We start from the raw sequence: 20,912 nt of genomic DNA on the forward strand, positions 1-20,912 counted from the left end.
GTTTCCAATGCTGCAGTGCCTGCCAGAGTGCCTGCTGTGCACTTCTTCCCACCGTCAAACGCGTCGAGGGTTTCCTCTGCTCTTCCTCATCCCTTTTTTCCCCCCCATTTCCCGGCGACCCAGACAAGTCAAGGCATCGCTGCCAGCTACCCGACGAGGACGCCCGAGCAAACCTCCGACTACAATATCCGCCGACTGCCAACCTCCACACCATGCCCAACAAACCACCCCCACACAAACAACCCACCCCACCACGCCTCCCCAAATCCGGCTCCCTCCCATCCCTCCGCACCCATCGCCAACCCACACCCTACTCCTCCTCTCTCACAACCCTCGCCTCACCCTCCTCCTCTACCACACCACTCTCCTCCCTCCCCGCCCTCCCCACAATCCAGACCTCCCTCTCCGCCGCCCCGCACCGCCGCACCCGCCGCCCCTCCCTCGTCTACATCCTCCCACCTTCGCCGCGCCGCCGGTCTGCTCCGCCGCTGTTTTTGGTTGATGGGAGGGGCCTGGGGGGCAGGGGTAAGGGGTGGATGTTGTTGGGGGTGACGGCGTGCTGGTTTGTAGGGGGGATGTGGGCTCTGGTGTGGCCGGGGGTTGGGAATGGAGGGGATGGGAAGGAGGGTGTGAGGATGGAGATACCGGTACCGATGAGCACGAAGATGTATTATGCGATGCTGGTGCCGCTGTTGCCGCCCGTGACGATCTTTTTTGTGTTTTTCAATTGGTTGGGGTTGAAGTTCTTCAGGCATAATGCTTGATGATAGGGGGGAAAGCAAAGCCGGTGCAATTTTGGGATGCAATGTTATGGTTTTTGGATGAGAGATCATAACCAACACATGTATACAGTTAGAACTATTAGAGGGTATAGGGGATCGCAGTATTTGCGTGATGAAAGCTGTACAAATGCCAAACTTCAGGGCTAGGAGTCTGCGGGGGATGTTCGTGGGCCGTGCGATATTTTGGAACGAGGATTCTTCACGCTGGGGTGAAGATGCGCTCGACTTGAACTGCGGGTGTGAAATACAGGAAAATCGAATCCGTTGTGAGGGTGCGCAGAGGAATGCCAGGAGTCATCCATCGTCAATTCAGCACCTGACATCCGCTCGCTCAGAAGCAGTGGCCGAGATGCCTTCCCCAGCTCCTCAATCATGCGTCATGAAACCGTACCGACCGCACCGAATCTTGAGGTTTAGCGAAACGTCATGTCCTCTTCCTGCCCCCACTTAAAGACGCAGCCGATGGCGCATTGTGGTACTGTTAAAGCTAAGCAGCAGGTGTCGAGCGCATGGGATGGAAGGCATGGTATTCCAGGTTTGGGCGCATGTGCTACCTAAATGTGTGTGTTGAGCCCTTTTGCTGCCTCAAGCATCCATCGGAGTTGGATACAGATGCGTCGGCGTCGAGGAGCATGAGACATATCGGGGCACGGGACGACATCATACCGCGACCACCGTTTCCTTTGCCCCTTCCTTTTCCGGCTTCGTCTCCTCCACTGGCGCCGTCGATCTCCTCTTCCGCAGCCTATCTCGTTCTGTAACGTACTTCCGCTTGCGTACTTTCCCCGCCAATAGGTCATACCGAAGTTCACATTCGTGCGGGTTTCTCTTCGGAAACGCCTTCCTCAACTTTTCATAGCCCACTCCTTCGTTCTGAACAAGATCCAGCAACCGCTTATCAGCCTCCGTCGTCCACGGATTCGGGTTCTCGATGTTATGGGCCAGGAACTGCCTTATCCGAAGACGAACCGCTTCTGTGGCTCTGTGCGGGAAGTACTGGCGATGGATGAGGCGTGATTTGTCGCCGTACTCTCTCATAGCGGCCTTCAAGGTTCGTTCCTCGGCCCTACTCCATTTGCCTTTCCTTAGCTCCGGGTTGTGAAGGGCCCACTGCTCCGCGAGCTGCTTGGGTGTGCGGTCCACCATCGTTTCGGCGATCTTGACCCATTTTTTGCCTGTTGCCGAGTACTTCTTGACCCCGCTCTGGACCAGTTGCATCTCTTCCTTCGTGAGCGAGCCGGGCTTGCCAAAATTTTTGTTGAGACGGTGGTAGAAATGGTACGAAATTTGCCATTTGGTCCGACCGGGGAACTCGCTCGTGAAGAGGGACCACTGCGGGCCCATTTGGTCATGGTAGGAGATGAGTTTCTGGTCCTCTTCAGGTGTCCATTCCGATTTGGGCACCTTTCGGAGCCATGTCCGCTTCTCATTCCGTAACTCTTGCGCGATTTCCCCAGCGATCTTTCTGAACGCCATGTTGCGGAACACTTCGGTCGATACGGCGCGGGGGTCCGTCTTTCCCAGCTGCTCCAGCCGTTCTACCAGCTCGGCCCTCCACCGCCGCGCGAACCGACCCGAGACCGAGCCGATGAATCTGTTCAAGCGCCTAGCCGCCCGCGCGAACGGGCTGTCCAGTTTTTTGGCCAACTCTTCAAGCAAAACCTGGTCTTCGCGGGGCGACCAGTACCCGGTCACAAGCCCCGGCACGATCTGGGTGTATCGTTGGTTTAGATCTGACCTTTTTCGGCCGGGAAAGTGTATGGCTATGGCTTGCCAGTCAATGGTTCTCCTTTTCTTGTCTTCCTCTTTTTCTTTCATAAGTTCCTGCTGCGCTGCTACGAGCTTGAGCAGCTTTTTGTCTTGTTCCAGTGTAAAGTTGGATCTGGGACGACGTCCAAATCTATCGGCGACTGAGTCCGGTGTTGTTGCGGAGAAAGGGTTTTCGACTGCATGGTGCTGGTTGGCGGTTTGTCGTTCGCGCAACAGTGGGCTTTCGACTGCGTCGGGCAGGATGGGGGTTTGTTGTTCGCGCGATAGTTCTTTTTCGACTGCATCGGGTTGAGACGTGGTTTGTTGTTCGCGCACCAGTGGAATGTCGCCTGCATCGGTCTGGGTGGGGTTTTGTTGTTCAAGCAACGGGAAAGTGGTGCATATCGTCCGAATGACAGCTATGTGTGAGAGAAAGGTTAGTTTGGCTGTTTTTCAACAGAAACCCAAATGTTTCCTGGCAACGGCCTTACTCTATGAAGTCTCCAACCCATACGCTACTTGCAGCAACGGAGACTTACCACAAGGGCGAGGTGCAAAGAACGCCGAACATGGTGAACGCCGCGGTAGCTGAACCCCAGCCCAGAGCACTCTTGAGTTCCGCAATACCATGCCACCTATTCCCACGGAGGTGTCCGGAGTGACTGCGAGAGGAGGACGTTGTTATGAATATATATAGAGGAGGGTCTGTCTGGGAAGCAACAGGATGCCGTTTTGGAAAGTCGCAAAAGTCACCAATGCAGTTCGGACGCGGAAGTCAGGATTCTTACGCAACGCCCCTGTTGAATGTGTTGAACTTGTTGAATGTTTGGCCCTGATAGCGGCCGCCCTTCCACACTCCCTTGCCACACGGCGTCCTCCACAAAACACACACAGCGCTCAGTCAACCTGAGCATACAAGGTCGCTCGCCACTCGTCCACTCTCGCTCGCCACTACTCGGGAAACAACACACGTATAGAGGTGAGTAAGAGGGCCGGCAGCTTTGCTGGCAGCGTTGGGTAGCAACACTCCGCCCGTGAAGATTGCTTTTTCGCGTTTGGGGGAACAAGTGGAGAAGCATCAGGCACACGAGCGGAAGGGTCGGTCGGGATACACTATAGGTGGCAAAAGTCACAGACTGTTAGGATTGCACGTATATCAGTAGCGACTGGAAGGGGAAGGGGAGACCCGGCTTTCACCTCGCCCTGAATCTCCGCTAGCCACCCATCAACTTCTCAAGTTCCTACGCTCGCAATCACTCACATCCAGCCACTATTCCCACAGCCATACCACAATCCCAAGGACCGCGTTGATCGCCCTCGTCCTCCCACCAACACCCGCCTACCATGTCAGACCGGAAAGCCGTCATCAAGAATGCGGACATGAGCGAAGAGATGCAGCAAGACGCTGTAGACTGCGCAACGCAGGCCATGGAGAAATACAACATCGAAAAGGACATCGCGGCCTTCATCAAGAGGGAGTTTGACAAAAAGTACAACCCTACATGGCACGCTATCGTCGGCAGGAATTTCGGGTCTTATGTTACCCACGAGACGAAGGTGTGTTTTGGAGTTCGGTCTCATGTAGTTGATATGACGCGTTTGTCTCATCCCTTCTTCTGCGTTTTCAGCACTTTATCTACTTCTACCTCGGTCAAATCGCTATCCTTCTGTTCAAGGTAGGCTACAGAATGCGCTCTTATTATTCTCAGTTTGGTACCCTCGCCTAACCACCCCTCTCCTTGTCTAGTCCGGATGATACATCCCTGAGACATCCCGATGTTCCGACGGAAGACACTGAAAGAATTCGATTTGCGAAAACAGAATCAGTTGTACTATAAAATAATTTATGTTTCCTCTTTTCTCTTGGCTGCTGGTGTATCGTTTCGTGTTGTGGAAATCACTTAGCGAGTGGATCTGGAGGACTCCGGGATTTCTCCCGGTGCTGGGCTATGTTTGAATCCCTCCCGCCTGTGAAGCTTCATTCCAACCACACCAGCTTCGTCTCAATCCAATGATGTACATGATTAAAAAGAGTAAATGAACATGACAAAATAAAAACAAGTAAGGAACAAAGATGAATGCGCACATCTAATCGTGAGAACGGGATATCGCAAGGAGTCGAGGGAAGAGGGGTATCAAAAGCGTGGAACCAAAGATGCTACCTAAACCCAGCAGCAACCCCCGCCGGCGCAGCCGCAGTCCCATTCCCGCTAACAACATTCGCCGCCTCCATCCGCATATCATCCGCAACCAACTTCCACACCTTCCCCTTATCCTTCCACCGCATCCGTTTCGCGTCCCGTTTCGCCACTCGGGCAAGTGCGAGCAGATCACCCGCCGGTGGTGCGGGTGGTGGTGCATGTCCCGCAGACAAGGCAGGCACGCTCCGCCGCCTCAGTTTCCACAACACGGGGCTAGAGGCCTTGAGCAGGGACGCAATCCCGGGGAAGATGTAGTGTTCCCCGGCCCAGGAGAGGGCCCAGTCGAGCATGGCCACGGTGAAGATGGTCATGCGGGCGGGGAAAGGGATGGGAATGAGGTCGAGGATTTTGGCGATCGGGGCGGGTGGGGAGAGGGTGATGAAGGTGGCGAAGGAGAAGAGGGTTATGACCGTTGTTAGGAAGGGGACTGATGGGATGGGAGAGGAAGATATGATTCAGTTTACGGCGGAAAATAATAAGAATAACAAACCAAATACCCAACTATCCCGAAACTCACCATTCTTCCACATACTAGCCCGATAAGGCGGCCCGACACAAAACGCGACCGCGACCGCAATATACTGAAAACAACTCAACAAGAACACCGTCGTATTCTCATAACTCTGATACTGGCGGTCATCCACATCCCCCTTCGGCTTCTCATAAAAAGGCTGTCGTCGGATCCACATAAACATCGCCAGTTGGAACCCGGCTTGGATGACGACCTGGCAAATCAGCGACGTGAGGACTTTGCGCGACACGAGGCTGGCGGTGGGGCGTTTGCGGAAGATCCGCGGGTGGGCGCCCGAGCGGCCCATGAAGACCGCGATGGGGATGATGAGGGCTAGGTCGATGAAGAGGAACTGGAAGTCGCCGAGGTTGCCCGCGAGTGAGTAGAGGAGGGAGACTGAGGTGAATTGGATAAGCGAGTAGAGGGCCATGTACTTGAAGCAGCTGAAGGAGGTGACCAGGGCCGCGCGGCCTTCGCGGATCACCCGGAGGACGCAGTCGAGGTCGGTTGAGCGCGAAGTGAAGGGCGCTGCGACGGAGGCTTCGGCTTCGGAGAGGGAGAGCCCGACGTCGGCGGCTTTGAGGGCTCCGCAGTCGTTGGCGCCGTCGCCACAGAAACCGACGCAGTAGCCTAGTTCTTGGAAGTTCTCGACTAGGAAGTGCTTTTGGTCGGGGGACATTCGCGCGTAAATCTGACCCTTGACGAGCATCTACAACGAGGCGGCTCGTCAGTTTTACAAGTCAAGTTGTGAAGACCGTAGTGCACATACCCTGTTGAAACTGTCATCCGAGCCACACTCCAACATCCACTGGAACACGTCTCCCGTAACAGCGAGATTGTACTCTCCAACCTTCGCAGCCACAGAATTGATATCCACTCTGAACTCATCAGTCTCGCTCCGGTTGGAACTACGGTCATCCACGTCGTTGTACGGCACGACGAGGGAGTCGTTGTTGGCTTGCCCCGGCTCCGACGGGGGTCGCGTTAGGCGTGTCGGTGGTAAGACAGGCTGGTAGACGGGCAGAAAGAATTATCATCAGTGCTTGTAAGAAGTTGACATTGACTCCATACCCATTTAACAGTAAACTTGTAAGGTCCCTTACCAAAAGCGTCTCAGGGTCAAGTGTAGCACCACTCCCATCAACATCTTCCCACACCAGCTTCGCATCCTCAGACGACGGTGGTATGCCAGGTAAAAAATGGGGCACAAATGTCTTTTCCGAAGGGTCCACTAGCCCACACTCTCGCGACACCGAGATGGCCGTCAGAACATTGTCACCTTTTCGAGCAAGCCACAGAGTTAACACTACTCCTTCACCATTCATCAGGTATCTCCAGACATCATACCTGTGCACATGACCTCCCTAATCCTCGCCCTCCTCAATGCATTCACAACCGGCGCAGTCCCCGGCTTAAGCTTATTCTCAAACACAATAAACCCAAGGAACTGCAATTCACACTCCACAAGCTCGCGTTTCATCCGCAACACTTTCGCATTTGTCAGTCCATCGATGCGGCGCCACGCACAGGCAATCACGCGATAGCCGTGGTGCGCGTAATCGTTCAGTTGCTGGTCATAATCGCCCGGTAGGGATTCGGGGGTGCAGATGGAGCGCATGATTTCGGGTGCGCCCTTGACAAAAACCTCGAATTCCTTGTCGGCGGTCGGGCTGTGGGCCGTGCTACGGCCGTTGGCGGTAGCGGTGGGCGCTTCATCGTAGCGGAGACGGCGGACAATGACGGACATGCGGCGGAGGGTGGACACGAACTCGAAAGATTTGATGACTTCGAGTTCCGTGTAGGTCTTTTTTGTGGGTTTGTGCGATCCCGTGCCGTTGACGTCCCATTCGGCGCGTTGGAATTCGACCGAGTCCGGCGGACGGACGATCACCCCGCCTTTTTGTTTGGCGGAGAGCGGCCGGCCACTGTTCAGTACTTCGACATTGCCGCCCTCGTCTATGTTCCAGCCCGTAAACTCAAACATTTTCAGGTCCATCGGGTCTCCAATCAGTTCGTCGTTCACTACCTTGATGGAGTGGCAGGTGGCCATGACGCAGACAATCAGTGGGTATGGGAAGTCCGGCTCGGAGCCGTTGGGATGGCCCGACGTCACACCCAGAGCGACGGACATGCCCGACATCGATCGGTCGAGGAGATCTGGCCGACTGCGTGTGAACGTGTCGTACGATGTCTCCACTTTGCGTCCGTGAAGGGCACCAGAGGGTATCACGTCAACTACGGCGCGGTACAGGGTTGAGAACCGCAGCGGGACTTTGACGGCAGCGTCTCCCCCCGTCGTGTTGGGGACAGTGAAACGGAAACCGAGGACATCGAGTCCTTCCTCCGTTAGAGTGCCAGTCTTGTCGAACGCGATAAGGTCTAGTTTCCCGCACATATTGACGCGCGGTGGGCTAGTGCAGTAAATATCGCCCTTCCGGAGGCGACCGATGGCGAAACTGGTTCCAATAGCCATGGTAGCTGGCAATGCCGGCGGCACAACGATGGTAATCAGATCCAACGCACGAATGATGATCATGGCGGGGGCGACGTGGAGCAGGATGAAATTGTAGAACGAGCCGAGGAATCCGAACCCAGCGATCAGTCCCATGACGCCGATGAACCGGAAGGAATCTCGATAGAACTTGAACGTGTTGGGTTTGGGAAACATCATGGATCGGACGAGACTGCCTTTGGTGGTGTTGAACCCGGTGCGGACAGCAAGCGCGAGCGCGCCTGGCTCGGCTTGTGTCGCCGTACGTTGGAGGTTCTGGTCACTACCATTGGGTGTGGTAGTTCCCGACCGATTGTTGCCCGCGCGGACACGGATGATCTTTGTTCCCGCAAAGACGAAGAACCGAGACATTCGGCTGCTGCTCGCTGGATCTTCTTCCCAGATGTCCATCGTGCGCAGTTCCGAGTCCTTGATAGGGGTCTTTGAGACTGGAACGCTTTCGCCCGTCAACATACTTTCGTTGACGATGCAGTCTCCCTGAAGTAAGACGCCGTCGCACGGGAAGACCGGCAGCATGCCGGGTGTAACTTCGTATATGTCACCAGGCACGATATCGTCTGACTTCATGACGCGCCATTGGCCAGCACGGAACACTTTGACGTCGCAACTAAATCGCGACAGTTCGCGCAATCGCCGCATCGTTTCCCTCGTCTCGATCAAGGTCGCGATAGCAGACGTGGTGGATATCAAAGCGATACACGCCGCGTAATAGTAGTAATCATCCAAGCACCACAGGATGATACTGGCGACTTGAAACACGTAGAAGGGGTTGAGCACTTCGTCCATGAGCAGACGGAAGACCGGCTTCTCGGCGATAACGACGGCATTATCCCCAAACACCTGGTGCCGTTGTGAGGCAGTAGGAACGTCTATGCCTCGGAGAGTCTTCTCCACTGATGTCCACCTGTGATCTCTCCAGTAAGAGTTTTGCGCAAATTGTCCAAGAATGGGGTTATAAATAAAGCGCATGTATCGGTAGTGGAACGAGATCAGTTGATGAAGAGGGCTAGCGCGCAAATCAACGTCGTTCGTGAGAGTGGTGGCTTGGCCCTCCCTGGAAACAGGCCCTTGTTGGAACACATCGGCGATCGAGCCATCGAAGTCCACGCATGCAACGGGGAGAACTTCCATCTGGTTCCATTGGTTTGTCACGGCGACGTGACTAGCCTCCACAAGTGGGCACTTGCGCATGGTGAAGGCCAGCTCCCATTTCGGTATCCAGCGACACAGCAGCCACAGTATTCCGGCAGTGAAGAAGCACAGCACTTTGTAAAGAATCCTTCCATAGCCAGAGACGCGATAGCCTTTGATGAAGATCCGAACATCCTCATCCACTTCGTATTCCTGCTCACAGAGATGGGCAGCCGCGCCATCATTGACCTCTGATCCAGACAAGATCGCGTATCCATTTCCGGCGGCCTGGCCTCGCGAAGGGGTATCCGCTCGAGCGGTGCGACTGGCCATGGCGGCTGCTCGCTGTGGTAGACGTGCGGCCGCTTTTCCTTTGAGCATCTGCACTTTCGACTTTTGCTGCCGAACCAAATCCTCCTCGTCGTCATCGTCGTCGTCGCCTTCTCCATCATCTTCTACGTCCTCGGCAATGATAGGTGGGATATCGATAGGCGCTTCGTCGTCTTTGCCGTTTTCGTGACCTACACCATTCTCTTCAACACCAAGGGCGGCATCCAAGGTTGATTGGGGTGCGAAGCTGCCATACAGCAAGGTGTCAGGGTCCGGAGGAAACTCGTTTGAACGCGACGGAGTTATAGCCAGGTCCTCGAGGTACTCTAGTCGTTCCCCGTAGGACTCTGACCGAGACGACCGCCTGACTTGCGGAACCGGGCCCATTCGAAGGGCCTCTGTCGGACTGACTGCCGTTGTGATGGAACTGGGATGTTACAAGAGTTGGAGGTCCTTGCAAACTCACGCACAGTACCAATGCACGAAATAGAAGGTGTGCGGTACTTGAAGCTGATACTCGTCCTATAATGAGCGATAGTTGTAGGTATGGGTCAGTGTCAGTCGAAAATTCACAATCGAGGATCTAGACAAGAAAAAAGCGACCCCCGGGCTGCTCATCCACCCGGTCCACCAAGGAGGTCTCTGCGCGTCACACACAAGTCTAAACTCACGGCCATACCTGAATAAAAGACAAAAGGCCTAGGAAATGGGCGGCCCAGTTGTCGACGAGGATAGTTGAGCAAGTGTAAGTGTGTAGTCACCGCATTTGTGTATGCGACGAGGATGATCCAAGGGACTTGGAGAGTGAAAAAACACAGGTTTCGAGAAGCCGAAAACTTCGGGAAAGCGCTTCTTCAGATTCCTCTCCTGAGTCTCCTCAGCGTGTGCACTGTGCATGATAACGGATGACTCACTATGACTATATACACGGACCCGCTGCGCATGACATCGACAGGTGGAACCAATCGACTGACAGTTTCTGCGTTGAAGATCAATCGAGATGGACGCAATACCCTCAGTGTATACAGTACGCTCGCTCGGTCTTCAGCGACCTTGCAATGCTAAATACGGCAACTCTTTCTAGCCTTGCGTCGCAAGGGATTTTAGCATCTGAGCCCGCCCGTCCGTGTGACTCCAGATATGAGGTTGCTCAAGACGAGTTGAAGCGGCGCTGGTGAGGCAGCGAAAAGACAGGCCCAAATCCCCATGCATCCGGCGAAATGTTCGAGATAAGTGACATTGGATCGCTCGACTATACTACCAATCATATTTTCAAAACATCACTACGCTTTTCTCATCACAGCCCGCTATAGCGCCTGGTAGCCTTGCGTGTCCCCGATCGGATTGTCTAATAACGCCTGAAGATAAAATCAAATTGGTAAGCGATCCATACACTTGCCTCATCTTCTAGTTTGACCCGAGAGTCCCTCAAGATCCAGTTCCTGGTAGAGCGTTCGACCATCTAGCATCTCCATTCAATGATGGCCGACAGCTCATCAAGCCCGGGTAGCTCCAGAGATGGGTCCACTGCCAGCTTCAGCTTAAGCTCCAGCGTTCCTAGCTGAGCTCTTTCCCAGGTCCGAGGTCCCAAGCCCAGAATCCCCGTGTCGAGTCCCAAGTTCCCCAGAAACGACTCCAGTCCGGATGCCAGACTCTCTTCCGAGCGACCACAGAAGACCATCATGCTATTGCGTACCTGGGGGATGCGGGACGACGAGAGTCGTATCCGTCTCGAGGTCCATCGCGTGGACCATCGCGTCCTCGAGGGCCGTCATCAAAGCGGCGCGGAGGAGAACGACCACCGTCCCTGTAGCCGCCTCCACCCCTAGGAGGCGAGTAATCACGGCGGCTACCAGATCGGGGTTCGCCACCGCGGTAGCCTCTAGGGGATGGAGAACGACGACGGGGCGGGGCACCACCAGGCGATCGAGACCTTGAGCGGCCGTAACGAGGAGGGGGGGAACGGTCCCTGTAACCACCACCACCACCGCCACCACCACCACTTTTGTGCAATAAGTTTTGAAAATGTTAGTCAATGCTATGAGCCAACACATCGGAATATGTGCCCTTACCGGCAGTATTTGGCCAAATGACCAACGTTTCCACACTTGAAGCAACGACCAGAACGGACATCCAAGCCTTTATCCTGGTTCTCAGGGCATTCCCGCACCCAGTGGCCAGTGCCACCACAGATGAAGCAGCTAGAGTTGTTGGCAGATGACCTCCTTGAAAACTCTACGATGAGCCTCCTGCCTTCGAAAGGATGATCATGCAGATGCTTGACGGCGTCTTCGGCATCCCGCGGGTCGTCGTATTCCACGAAGCCAAAACCGGCCGGCTTGATCTCCACGTTCAGGATTCTTCCGTAGCGGGCGAACAGATCTTCGAGATCGCGAAGACTTCCGTGAGGGGAAATTTGGCCGACGTACAGCTTGACTGGACCAGGGCCCGTAGGGGCAGCGGGCGGCTCATCTGAGCGTGGACGAGACATAATTGCTTTGGGATTTGACGATGATCTGCTGGGGTCGTCACGGAATTAGCAAACCGTACTGAAGCTAGTGATGCGCAGTGCCGTTGTGATGTCAACGAGTGCCCCGTCCAAACTACCCCAAACTGAAAAATAAGACTAACCGTGAGTGACAGTGACAAGAGCAAGGTTCCCCAGGGATTTATCGTTGGGAGGAGTGTGTTGTCCAAGTGTTGGGGAGAGCAAAAAGAGACTCGCAGGCAATTCCCTGGTCAGGTCGCGGAGGCACGTCTGGAAACTTGGAACGCTTGGAATTTGCCAGGGAATTTGCACTTCTTCAAGGCTTCAGACTGGCTTCAGACAGCTTCAGAAGGCTTCAGACCTCAAAGATTAGTTCTCTTTCCCACATTACAGCACGGGCATAACACCTAGAATTTTGCAACTGCCAGCGAAGACTACGGGCATATTCCTTTGATATCCGCAACTACCTATAACCGGTACAGCTTTCCCACTAAAATAACAACCAATGGACGTCGACAATTCCTCAGGGACGACCGCCAACGGGGCCGTCGCCTCCTCCAGCTCCGCAGGCGGATTCTCCTTGGACGCAGACACGTTCAAAAAGATCCACCCTACGGAATATCACAGAAGATTTCTTTCGCAAGGGGTTCGGGCTGACGGCAGGGAGCTACTGAGATTCCGGAAGGCAATAGTCACTGTAGGTGCGTACAGTAGCGTGTATGTGCGAGGACTAGGCGATGGAAAGGGGAGAGGCAGCAACTGGGCGTCAACATGGGAAGGAGGCTGGAATGATATGGAGGGCGTTTGGAAGGCGGCGAAACCCGCCGAAATATCGCCCTACTTCGCGTGTTGACATTTTCCTGACTCATGGTCGTTTCGTAGGAGTAATCAGTACAGCGCATGGATCTGCAATGGTTCGCTTGGGTGATACTACGGTCATATGTGGTGTGAAAGCTGAAGTCACGGAGCCGAAACCCGCTGCCCCAAAGCATGGATTTTTGGGTATGTTGCAGGTTCCTTCTGTCAGTTCCCGCTTCGGTTCCCTAACTTACTTGATTCCACAGTGCCTAATGTCGACCTCCCACCGATCTGCTCCCCAAATTCCCGACCAGGACCTCCTAGCGAGCTTGCGCAAACCGTTAGCGAGTACATCGATCAAGTCGTGAAGGGCAGCGAGCTTCTCAATGCCCAAGATCTGTGCATCGAACCCGGGCACGCCGTCTGGGTGTTGTACGCCGACATTGTGTGTCTGAATCATGATGGGAACATTTTGGATGCTGCGTTGATAGCATTGGGAGCCGCATTGCGGCATGGTACGTGGAATGCGTTCTTGGTGTGCTTTGCGATATCCAACTCACTTCCTTCTTTTGCAGTACGACTACCGAAAGCAACCTATAACGATGAGTTGGGAGGGACAGTTCGTGTCGCCGAGGAGAAGACGATCGCATTGAAGATTAGGAGGTCACTGGTACCCGTCACGTTTGGCGTATTTGATAGGTATGACTCCTTCAGCAGGGCTTCACACGTGGTTGGCGAGAATGTGGCGAGAAGGTTGGCGATAAGGTTGCCAAGGGAGATTCGCGCGGGAAGACGCCGAACTGGAGGAAGGAGGCGAGGCCATGGCAGCCATGGCCAGAGGCCAGCTCAGAATAAGACCGAGGAGACGTCGAAGACTTCCATCTTTGTCGCAAACTTGCCGGAAAGCCTCGAGGAAGAAGAGCTAGCCTCCATCTTCGAAGACTACAGCGTCACCTCGGTCAACATAGTCCAGGTCCACATCGGCCGCTCCAGAGGGTTCGGGTTCGTCGACCTGGCGAATTAGGGAGCAACAGAAAGAGTTGCAGGAGCTGGTCATTAAGGTCGATATGGCTTGCCAGACCCCGCCCGCGAAGGATGGGGACGCTACATCTGCTGAAGATCGGGAGCGACGGTCTGGAGAGGAGGATGAGCCGGAGTCTTTGTTAAGATCAGGAGCAGCCTTCTGGGAAGGAGGAGGAGCCGAAATTTGCTGAAGATCAGGAGCCGTAGGCAGAAACCCTTTTATCAAGATGACTTACAAATCCTTACTTCTTGTTTTCCGTTTCGCACAGCATAACGCCGTTAGCCGACCCGACCTTCGATGAAGAACCGCACCTGTCCTCGCGCATCAGCTACATCCTCTCCCACCTATCTACCTCCACACCGTCAGACGCCATACAACTTGCTGGCTTGTACAACCCAGGCGGGGCACCCGTTACGCGAGCAACAATGACTACTTGCTTGGCGCAAGCGAAGAAGCGGGCAAAGGAAATCCTGGCGCTCGTTGATGAGGCGTTTACGGATGTCATTGGCGTATAGATGTCGTAGTTATGGAGCTGTATGTAGGGTGACTGCAGGGTCTCGCTGCCATGTCTTCCGTGTGAACGCTTTCACACTTATATCCTTTGCCTTTGACGACCAGCGCGTAATTTATGGATTGTTTAGAGGGACTTACCTTGTGTCGCCTACCGACTGAAAGCAGAGGGTGCTCAGGGAGCAAAGATTTGGAGACGCCGACCGACGATGGACATCATTTCCAACGTCGGATCCAACGTCTGGCAGACGTTCGTTCGCTTTTTGATGGGCAACTTGATCATTAAAACTGTGTCGGGTGCCTCACTGAAAGTCCATCCTCTCAATTTGCGACAGAGCGGAAATAGGATCTAGGGAATGTTCTGTGCTTACGTCACGGTCGCGGCGAGTCGTGGACTGGCGGCCTGCGATCGAACCGTGAAGGCAGAAACCACACCGCAATTGCTGTCCAACGTTTCAAAGAGTTCATCAGGTTGTAAAGGCTCACGAGACGCATCCACAGTGGTAGGTTCAGACGCTTAGTTGTTCACCTTCATCGAAGCTTCCTGCTAATGCGGTTGGTCTGCTCCGTTTTAGCACTGAGATCACTGAAGCGGAGTGGGAAATCCGTCGAAGCGGAGTCGATCTTGCGGAACAGACGAAGGATGGGCGTTGTAACTAATTTAACGTTATTCGCGGAGATCGGGGTGGCCGCTGTAGCGGCAGTAGTGTCGCTGATATTAGCACTACGACTGGTATCGCCATCACCGAGGAGCGCAACAGAGGAGGAACTGCATTATGCAGACGTCGTCACCAACGAACGGCGGCGATTCCCCAACCTTCTCGAAAAGCAACCATTCAACGACGCAGCAGGCGCCACATCACCCAACCGGCGGGCATCCCTCGACATCACACTTTCCGTCATCGTTCCCGCATACAACGAGACCGTTCGGCTGCCGACCATGCTCGAAGAGACGTTAACGTATCTGGATAAGCGGGCCACAGGGGATGCAACTTTCAATTACGAGATCGTGGTGGTGGACGATGGGAGTAAAGACGCGACTTCGGAGACTGCGAGGAAAGTCGCAAAGGCACATTCACAAAATTCTGGTGTGAAGGCACCGTGGGAGCGTCGGGAGTTGCGGGTGTTGACGTTACGGAAGAACAGGGGAAAGGGCGGGGCGGTGACGCAGGGGATGCTGGCGGCTAGAGGGAGGCTCCTGCTCTTTGCAGACGCGGATGGTGCGACGAAGTTTGCGGATATTGAGAAGTTGGAGGGTGCTTTGGAGAAGGTTTCTGAGAACGGGTTGGGAGTGGCTGTCGGTTCGAGAGCGCACATGGTTTCCGCTGCGGCTGTTGTGCAGGTGCGTAACCCTGTACTTTTTGCAAGTAGTCCGAAAGCGAGCAGTTTCATTGACGCCTTGTCCCTCCAGCGATCCTTCATCCGCAACTTCCTGATGCACGGCTTCCACACCATCCTCCTTGTCCTCGGCATCTCCAGCATCAAAGACACCCAATGCGGCTTCAAGCTCCTCACCCGCCCCGCCGCGCAACACGTCTTTCCTAACATGCACGCCGAGGGCTGGATCTTCGACATTGAGCTACTGCTCATCGCGCTCAGCTTGCGGATACCCGTCGTGGAAGTGCCTGTCAATTGGCATGAAGTGGAAGGCACGAAGATGTCGTTGATGAGGGATTCGGTTGTAATGTTGATTGATTTGTTGGTTATTCGCGCCAACTATGTTCTTGGGTTTTGGAGGGTTAAGAGGCATAAAGTGAAGGATTCATAGAGTGGGGTGGGATTGGAGAATTGCGGGCCCATAGAGGATAGACAAAACAAGAGTTGGAGACAAACGATAGATGGAAAAGCATTTTAGACTCTGCTGGATACCACTTTGTACATCACTTCACATTAGCACATCGATTGCTCGTCTCATACTCGAAGGATACACCAAATCCGATTGATTGACGTTGGAAAAAAATCTATGTGACGATTCTGCCCCAAAGGCAAAGTATACAAAGGATAAAACATACCCCGAACAGGACGAAAGCTAGCCGTCCAGCGTACGCAGTCCCGGGGTCAACCACGACGACCTCAGCCAATGGGATCCACCCATGGACATGGACGTGGACATCAAACCTGGAAACTCAGCCGATTTTCTCGTCGCTTGTGTCGTGGCCGATATAGTGTGTAGCAACCGGTCAGGAAAGCGAAGCCGAGGAGGATGAAGATGAAGGCATCGTAACCGTATTGGATTCCGCGGAGGTTTTGCATTTGGACGCCGAATATTGCTGTGGGAGGGAATTGGGGTTTTATCAGCCGCAATCTTCGAGACAGCGTTAGAGGAGACCCCGGCCGTCTCCTTACATTGATTGGAAGTATATCGCGCAAACTTTGCGAACGCCAACGTGCAGAATTGTGCCACCGACATAGAGCAAATGAGCACCACTCCCGTGTTGAAGACGATAGAGTTCATCAACGACTCGCCCACCCTGAAACGCACACAGAAGTCAACATCACCCATCCTCTCCACCACGCAACATCAGCAATCAGTCATACCTCAGAGGGTGAATCGGCAAAAAGAACACCTTCATCCCCAACGTCGCCACGCCCTTCAGCACGCACGCAAGAAGGTAGAACGAGAATAGGGCGTAAAACACCGTTCCGACAAAGGGAACGTCGTTGACGGCGTTTAGGAAGTTGTTGAGGAAGGGGTGGTACGGGTTTTGGTGGAGTGCCCAGGGGATTAGATAGAGGATGATGTGGATGAACCAGACGAGGGAGAGGATAGAGCTGGGGGCAAGCCATCGTCAGTATGGAGGCGAGGGGTTTTCAGGGGCCCAAATGAAATAGCGGTCTCATCGAACTTACCCGATGATCCCCGCAATGAACAGTCCCAGCTGGAGCAAGAAATTCCCCCCCTGGTTCCTATAACAATCTTCTAACGTCCGATAATGCAGCTCCAAAATAATAACATCCTTCCTGAACTCATTCTCCCTATTCTTCAGCCTCCTCCAGCTCCGCCCACTCAACCCACTCCGATTTGCCGCCCTCAACTCCTCATTTAGCGTTTTCCCAGCCTCCATGAGCAGTACGGAGTTTCGGCCGATTTCCTTTTTTGTCTCTTTGTACTCGTTCGCTGTGATGGGTTTTGGGCGGTGCAGGAACTGGGAGACCCAGTCGTGGGGCAGGGCGACGAGCCCGACGCCGCCGAAGATGGAGAAGAGCACCCAGCCGACGAAGGAGACGATGGCGACGATGTAGACTAGGACTGAGACGCTGGCGTGGATTGTGCCTGGTTGGCGATAACACTATAAAATACACATCGAAGGTGAGTGAAACTATATTAATTCCCACTGAAGGCTCTCGGAGCGCACCTGAGTAAAGCCCGTCAGCGCCACATTCGTGGTTCTCCCACAATACGCGACTGAAGCCGCAAAGCTCATGTCGGACCCGGGAGTCAGCACCCCAGTCAATCTCGTCGCTTTTACGTCCGCGTATCCCGAAAACCAGTAAAGAGCTGCGATAACTCCAGCAGAAAAGACAAGAATTGGTACGAGCCATTTGAGTGCGTATCCGAAGGCGGATGGCGTGGATCTGCATTAAGAGGCGTTTGTAAGCCGTTCAACTCCCGGCTATAATGAAAGGGCAGTCATGCGAAGACAACACATACTTCTGATCCCCATCATCCTCGTCAGATCCCTCGTAGAAGAACACCGTGAACGGTACGATGACAAGACACCATATAACGGTGACGATGTAGAATGCTATACTTATTTGCGTCATCGGTATTTTCCCTGGTGCGTCTAATTGTCCCTTTTGATTCGCGACGTCCAGTGGTAACAGGAAGATATTATAACATGCTATTGACAGTCCGAGGACCTGTGATTCGAAGGATGCAATCAATCGCTCGTTCACAGCGCCGATCACCCGAGGCAAGCTGGGCAGCTCAAGAAAAGCGCATCAGAACGTACCACTATGACTTTTGGGAACCAGGCCACCCATTTGTCGTCCGGATGTTGAAAGTATACCAAGAAGTAGATCGACGCTATGATCACCAGTATGGCAAAAACCACCGTCGTCAGGACGAGGACGACGTCAACGTGGACCATTTTTGCTGAGGCCTGCCGTGTAGAGGCCTGTGGGCCTCAATGCTAGGGGATGTTCCTCAAACCGACGGATTTGGTTTGGTCTAAGCACACGCCCAGAATACTGGGTGAAGCGTTCTAGTGAGAATTATAATAGCCGAGAAATCATCGAATGCGCTGTTGGTTCAATAATCTGCCACCCGTCCCAAAGTCTAATAGTATCTGATCTCGAGGATTGGGGGCACTGTCAAACCCAGTCCGCTCGCTTACCAAATATATTCGGCGCGATACTTTAAACTTAGTCCAAAACTCGTGGTCTCACGGGACTCTTGTGGCTTGTGACAAGGGCCTACCCCCGAGGAGATCGTCTGTCGGCGTATCTCTCTGTGCGGCGTCTCAGAAGAGGATGATTTAAGATGCGTCATCACCATGTAATCGCGCTATCTCCCATTGGCATGCGCGAGTCCCCCGTTCAGTTCCCAGCACCACCACACGTTTTCTCTGTCTTTTTCTCGAGGGAGTTTCTCCGACCTTCATCAACCAAAAAGAAGGGAAATCCCTACTCTGTATATTTTAGCGCATCCCGTTCTCCGTCGGGCCTCTTGTCACACCGATCTCCTTCTGCCTCTTATTACGCTCTTTCGCTGCTGCGACTGACGTTTTGCGACTGACGTTTTGCTTCCGTCGCCTTTTACTTCCTTTTCCCAGCGTTCTTTCCCACCCGGCTGAACGCTCCTCAACTTACTTCAACTCAGCCCACCTTGCTTTGCGGTTCGCCATATCGAATGTACTCCCACTCTGCCGAAAAGGTTTCAAGCGACTATATCAGCGACCAGGTATGTGCACCGCGACGACGGGGAGAGTGGGAGCTTTCACGCGTATTGTGACCTTGTCGGCCCACGCAATGACAACTATTCCAGCCTCCTCTAACGCCATTTGCTTTTCTTCACCTCCCTTTTTCCGTCATGCCAGGTTTACAAGACTGCCGAATACCAGTGAACTCCTTTGCTCAGCCAGTCATATATCTTTTTGAGATATAACGTTGGCCACATTGAAAATCGTCTAGCAACACCTACGAAACCAAAAATTCGCACTGGTTATTCTGTCAGAAATGCAAACCGTAGTCAAAAAGGTTGCTCCCTCGACCCTCTTCGGGGTGTCCCGAGCCCTGATGCGTCGCAGCTGCACTCCTCTGGCTGTGACAGCGTCCCCGGTCGCCCTGAGCGGGACGCGTCTCCTTGCTTCCGTATCAGGAGGAAACCCTCGCCTCAAGGCCCAACTCGACAAGACGGAAAAGGCCAAGAAACACCAGCAATACGTCGCCCAGTCTGTGCCAGAACCACCTCGCTTGCCTGCTACTTTGCGGTTACAGACGGGCCAAACTTTCGCTGCTACTTCTTTCGGTGCGCCTCTCAAAGGAAAGGAAAACAAGGTCGGAGGCGAAATCGTCTTCACGACGGCCCTTGTCGGTTATCCCGAGTCCATGACCGACCCATCGTACCGTGGACAAATCCTCGTGTTTACCCAACCTCTCGTCGGCAACTATGGTGTACCTGGCCAAACCCGTGACGAATTTGGCTTACTCAAGCACTTCGAGGCCGATGGGATTCAAGTTCAAGGCATCATCGTCAGTGATTACGCAGCGAAATACTCCCATTGGAATGCCGTCGAGTCGTTGGGCCAGTGGTGCGCTCGTTACGGAGTTCCTGCGTTGACAGGCGTTGACACTCGCGCCGTCGTCACATTGTTGAGGGAACGCGGATCTACATTGGCAGAAATCTGCATTGGTGACAACTCCCCGACAGACCTGCGGGAAAGTGCCCCTATTGAGACGAAAGACCCTAACGCGAAGAATCTCGTAGCTGAGGCGTCAACCAAGACGGTGACATTGTACAATCCGGACGGCGATAGCACAATCCTGCTCATCGACTGTGGCGCCAAGCAGAACATCATTCGCTCGCTCGCCAAGCGCGGAGCCCGCGTCATGGTCGTCCCATGGAACTTTGACATCGTTCGTCACTACAACGCCATTCAAGAGGCAAGCAGCACTTTTGCGAAACCTGGTGCCAACACCTCACACGCATTCGATGGTATCTTCCTCTCGAACGGTCCTGGTAACCCACAAGCGGCCTACCAGACTGCTCGCAACCTCCGTGCCTTCATGCAACTCCCACAAGCCAAGACCTTACCCATGTTTGGCATCTGCATGGGCAACCAACTCATGGGTCTGGCCGCCGGGTTCGGTTCGTACAAGCTCAAGTACGGCAACCGCGGCCACAATCAGCCTGCCATCAACCTCGTGACGGGCAAATGCGTCATCACGTCTCAGAACCACGGTTACGCCCTCGACGATACGAGCGTCGCGACCGGACACCCTGTTCCTGAAGATTGGATCCCCTTCTTCCGCAACGCTAATGATGGTTCAAATGAAGGAATTCGTCACGTCGCCCACCCATGGTCGTCCGTCCAGTTCCACCCCGAGGCCATGGGAGGCCCTCTCGACACGGACTACCTCTTTGACGAGTTCTTGAGCGATGTCAGGGAATACAAGAAGCGCCGCAACCTTAACCGACTCATCCCGGGTCGCGAGGCTGAGATTGGTGCCACTCGCATCGAGGAGGAATCACAGCCGCTGTTGAAGAAGCGCGGAACTGTTGCATGAGACTCCGTGTGTCTCTTCCTGGCCTACGTCAGTCGCCTTACGTCGATATGTAGTGCTCTATCCTCTCCCTCTCTGTCATGTGATCCTTCATCATTCGTTTCTTTTGCATCACTTTCTACTGCTAGTCAGTAGCTTTGTCTTCCTCCT

At 54.0% G+C, this 20,912-nt stretch overlaps 9 protein-coding genes across 9 annotated transcripts; 5 read left to right on the top strand and 4 right to left on the bottom strand.

Annotated features, from left to right (window-relative positions):
* The first annotated feature begins 80 nt into the window (after positions 1–80).
* On the top strand, positions 81–1,103 carry EV422DRAFT_182303 (uncharacterized protein). The gene has a single exon (XM_053065155.1). It carries the CDS (start codon positions 213–215, stop codon positions 762–764), a length of 552 nt encoding a protein of 183 aa, XP_052923316.1. The 5' UTR covers positions 81–212; the 3' UTR covers positions 765–1,103.
* On the bottom strand, positions 1,104–3,284 carry EV422DRAFT_182302 (uncharacterized protein). Its single transcript, XM_053065154.1, has 2 exons — positions 3,071–3,284; positions 1,104–2,950 (listed from the first exon to the last, which is right to left on the bottom strand). Exons 1-2 carry the CDS (start codon positions 3,159–3,161, stop codon positions 1,443–1,445), a joined length of 1,599 nt encoding a protein of 532 aa, XP_052923317.1. The 5' UTR covers positions 3,162–3,284; the 3' UTR covers positions 1,104–1,442.
* Positions 3,285–3,875: 591 nt separating this feature from the next.
* EV422DRAFT_569766 (cytoplasmic dynein light chain 2) lies at positions 3,876–4,287 on the top strand (the record flags this gene model as incomplete). The annotated part of the gene is made up of 3 exons (XM_053072798.1): positions 3,876–4,088; positions 4,160–4,207; positions 4,279–4,287. 3 exons carry the CDS (start codon positions 3,876–3,878, stop codon positions 4,285–4,287), a joined length of 270 nt encoding a protein of 89 aa, XP_052923318.1.
* Positions 4,288–4,576: 289 nt separating this feature from the next.
* EV422DRAFT_621882 (uncharacterized protein) lies at positions 4,577–10,095 on the bottom strand. Its single transcript, XM_053074155.1, has 6 exons — positions 9,896–10,095; positions 6,591–9,738; positions 6,347–6,522; positions 6,013–6,252; positions 5,250–5,952; positions 4,577–5,159 (listed from the first exon to the last, which is right to left on the bottom strand). The coding sequence occupies exons 2-6, from the start codon at positions 9,601–9,603 to the stop codon at positions 4,690–4,692; spliced, it is 4,602 nt and encodes a 1,533-aa protein (XP_052923319.1). The 5' UTR covers positions 9,604–9,738; positions 9,896–10,095; the 3' UTR covers positions 4,577–4,689.
* EV422DRAFT_538260 (uncharacterized protein) lies at positions 10,096–11,973 on the bottom strand. Its single transcript, XM_053070962.1, has 3 exons — positions 11,289–11,973; positions 10,913–11,218; positions 10,096–10,574 (listed from the first exon to the last, which is right to left on the bottom strand). The coding sequence occupies exons 1-3, from the start codon at positions 11,705–11,707 to the stop codon at positions 10,565–10,567; spliced, it is 735 nt and encodes a 244-aa protein (XP_052923320.1). The 5' UTR covers positions 11,708–11,973; the 3' UTR covers positions 10,096–10,564.
* Positions 11,952–14,440, top strand: EV422DRAFT_181321 (ribosomal protein S5 domain 2-type protein). Its single transcript, XM_053065152.1, has 5 exons — positions 11,952–12,405; positions 12,587–12,706; positions 12,769–13,017; positions 13,078–13,201; positions 13,795–14,440. The coding sequence occupies exons 1-5, from the start codon at positions 12,210–12,212 to the stop codon at positions 14,039–14,041; spliced, it is 936 nt and encodes a 311-aa protein (XP_052923321.1). The 5' UTR covers positions 11,952–12,209; the 3' UTR covers positions 14,042–14,440.
* A 470-nt stretch (positions 14,441–14,910) lies between these two features.
* Positions 14,911–15,771, top strand: EV422DRAFT_489993 (nucleotide-diphospho-sugar transferase; the record flags this gene model as incomplete). Its single annotated transcript, XM_053067456.1, has 2 exons — positions 14,911–15,378; positions 15,448–15,771. Coding segments are annotated over 2 exons (792 nt in total), but the record flags the coding sequence as incomplete, so codon positions are not given.
* A 205-nt stretch (positions 15,772–15,976) lies between these two features.
* On the bottom strand, positions 15,977–18,387 carry EV422DRAFT_182364 (LMBR1-like membrane protein). Its single transcript, XM_053065157.1, has 7 exons — positions 17,990–18,387; positions 17,689–17,897; positions 17,393–17,612; positions 16,887–17,326; positions 16,575–16,808; positions 16,383–16,507; positions 15,977–16,306 (listed from the first exon to the last, which is right to left on the bottom strand). The coding sequence occupies exons 1-7, from the start codon at positions 18,125–18,127 to the stop codon at positions 16,149–16,151; spliced, it is 1,524 nt and encodes a 507-aa protein (XP_052923323.1). The 5' UTR covers positions 18,128–18,387; the 3' UTR covers positions 15,977–16,148.
* Positions 18,388–18,558: 171 nt separating this feature from the next.
* Positions 18,559–20,897, top strand: EV422DRAFT_551256 (class I glutamine amidotransferase-like protein; the record flags this gene model as incomplete). Its single annotated transcript, XM_053071826.1, has 4 exons — positions 18,559–18,669; positions 19,431–20,114; positions 20,142–20,685; positions 20,767–20,897. The coding sequence occupies 4 exons, from the start codon at positions 18,559–18,561 to the stop codon at positions 20,895–20,897; spliced, it is 1,470 nt and encodes a 489-aa protein (XP_052923324.1).
* Positions 20,898–20,912: the final 15 nt, after the last annotated feature.

The sequence above is a fragment of the Fimicolochytrium jonesii genome (assembly GCF_025526975.1).
Source record: "Fimicolochytrium jonesii strain JEL569 chromosome Unknown EV422scaffold_22, whole genome shotgun sequence".
In the NCBI taxonomy this organism is placed as follows: domain Eukaryota; kingdom Fungi; phylum Chytridiomycota; class Chytridiomycetes; order Spizellomycetales; family Powellomycetaceae; genus Fimicolochytrium; species Fimicolochytrium jonesii.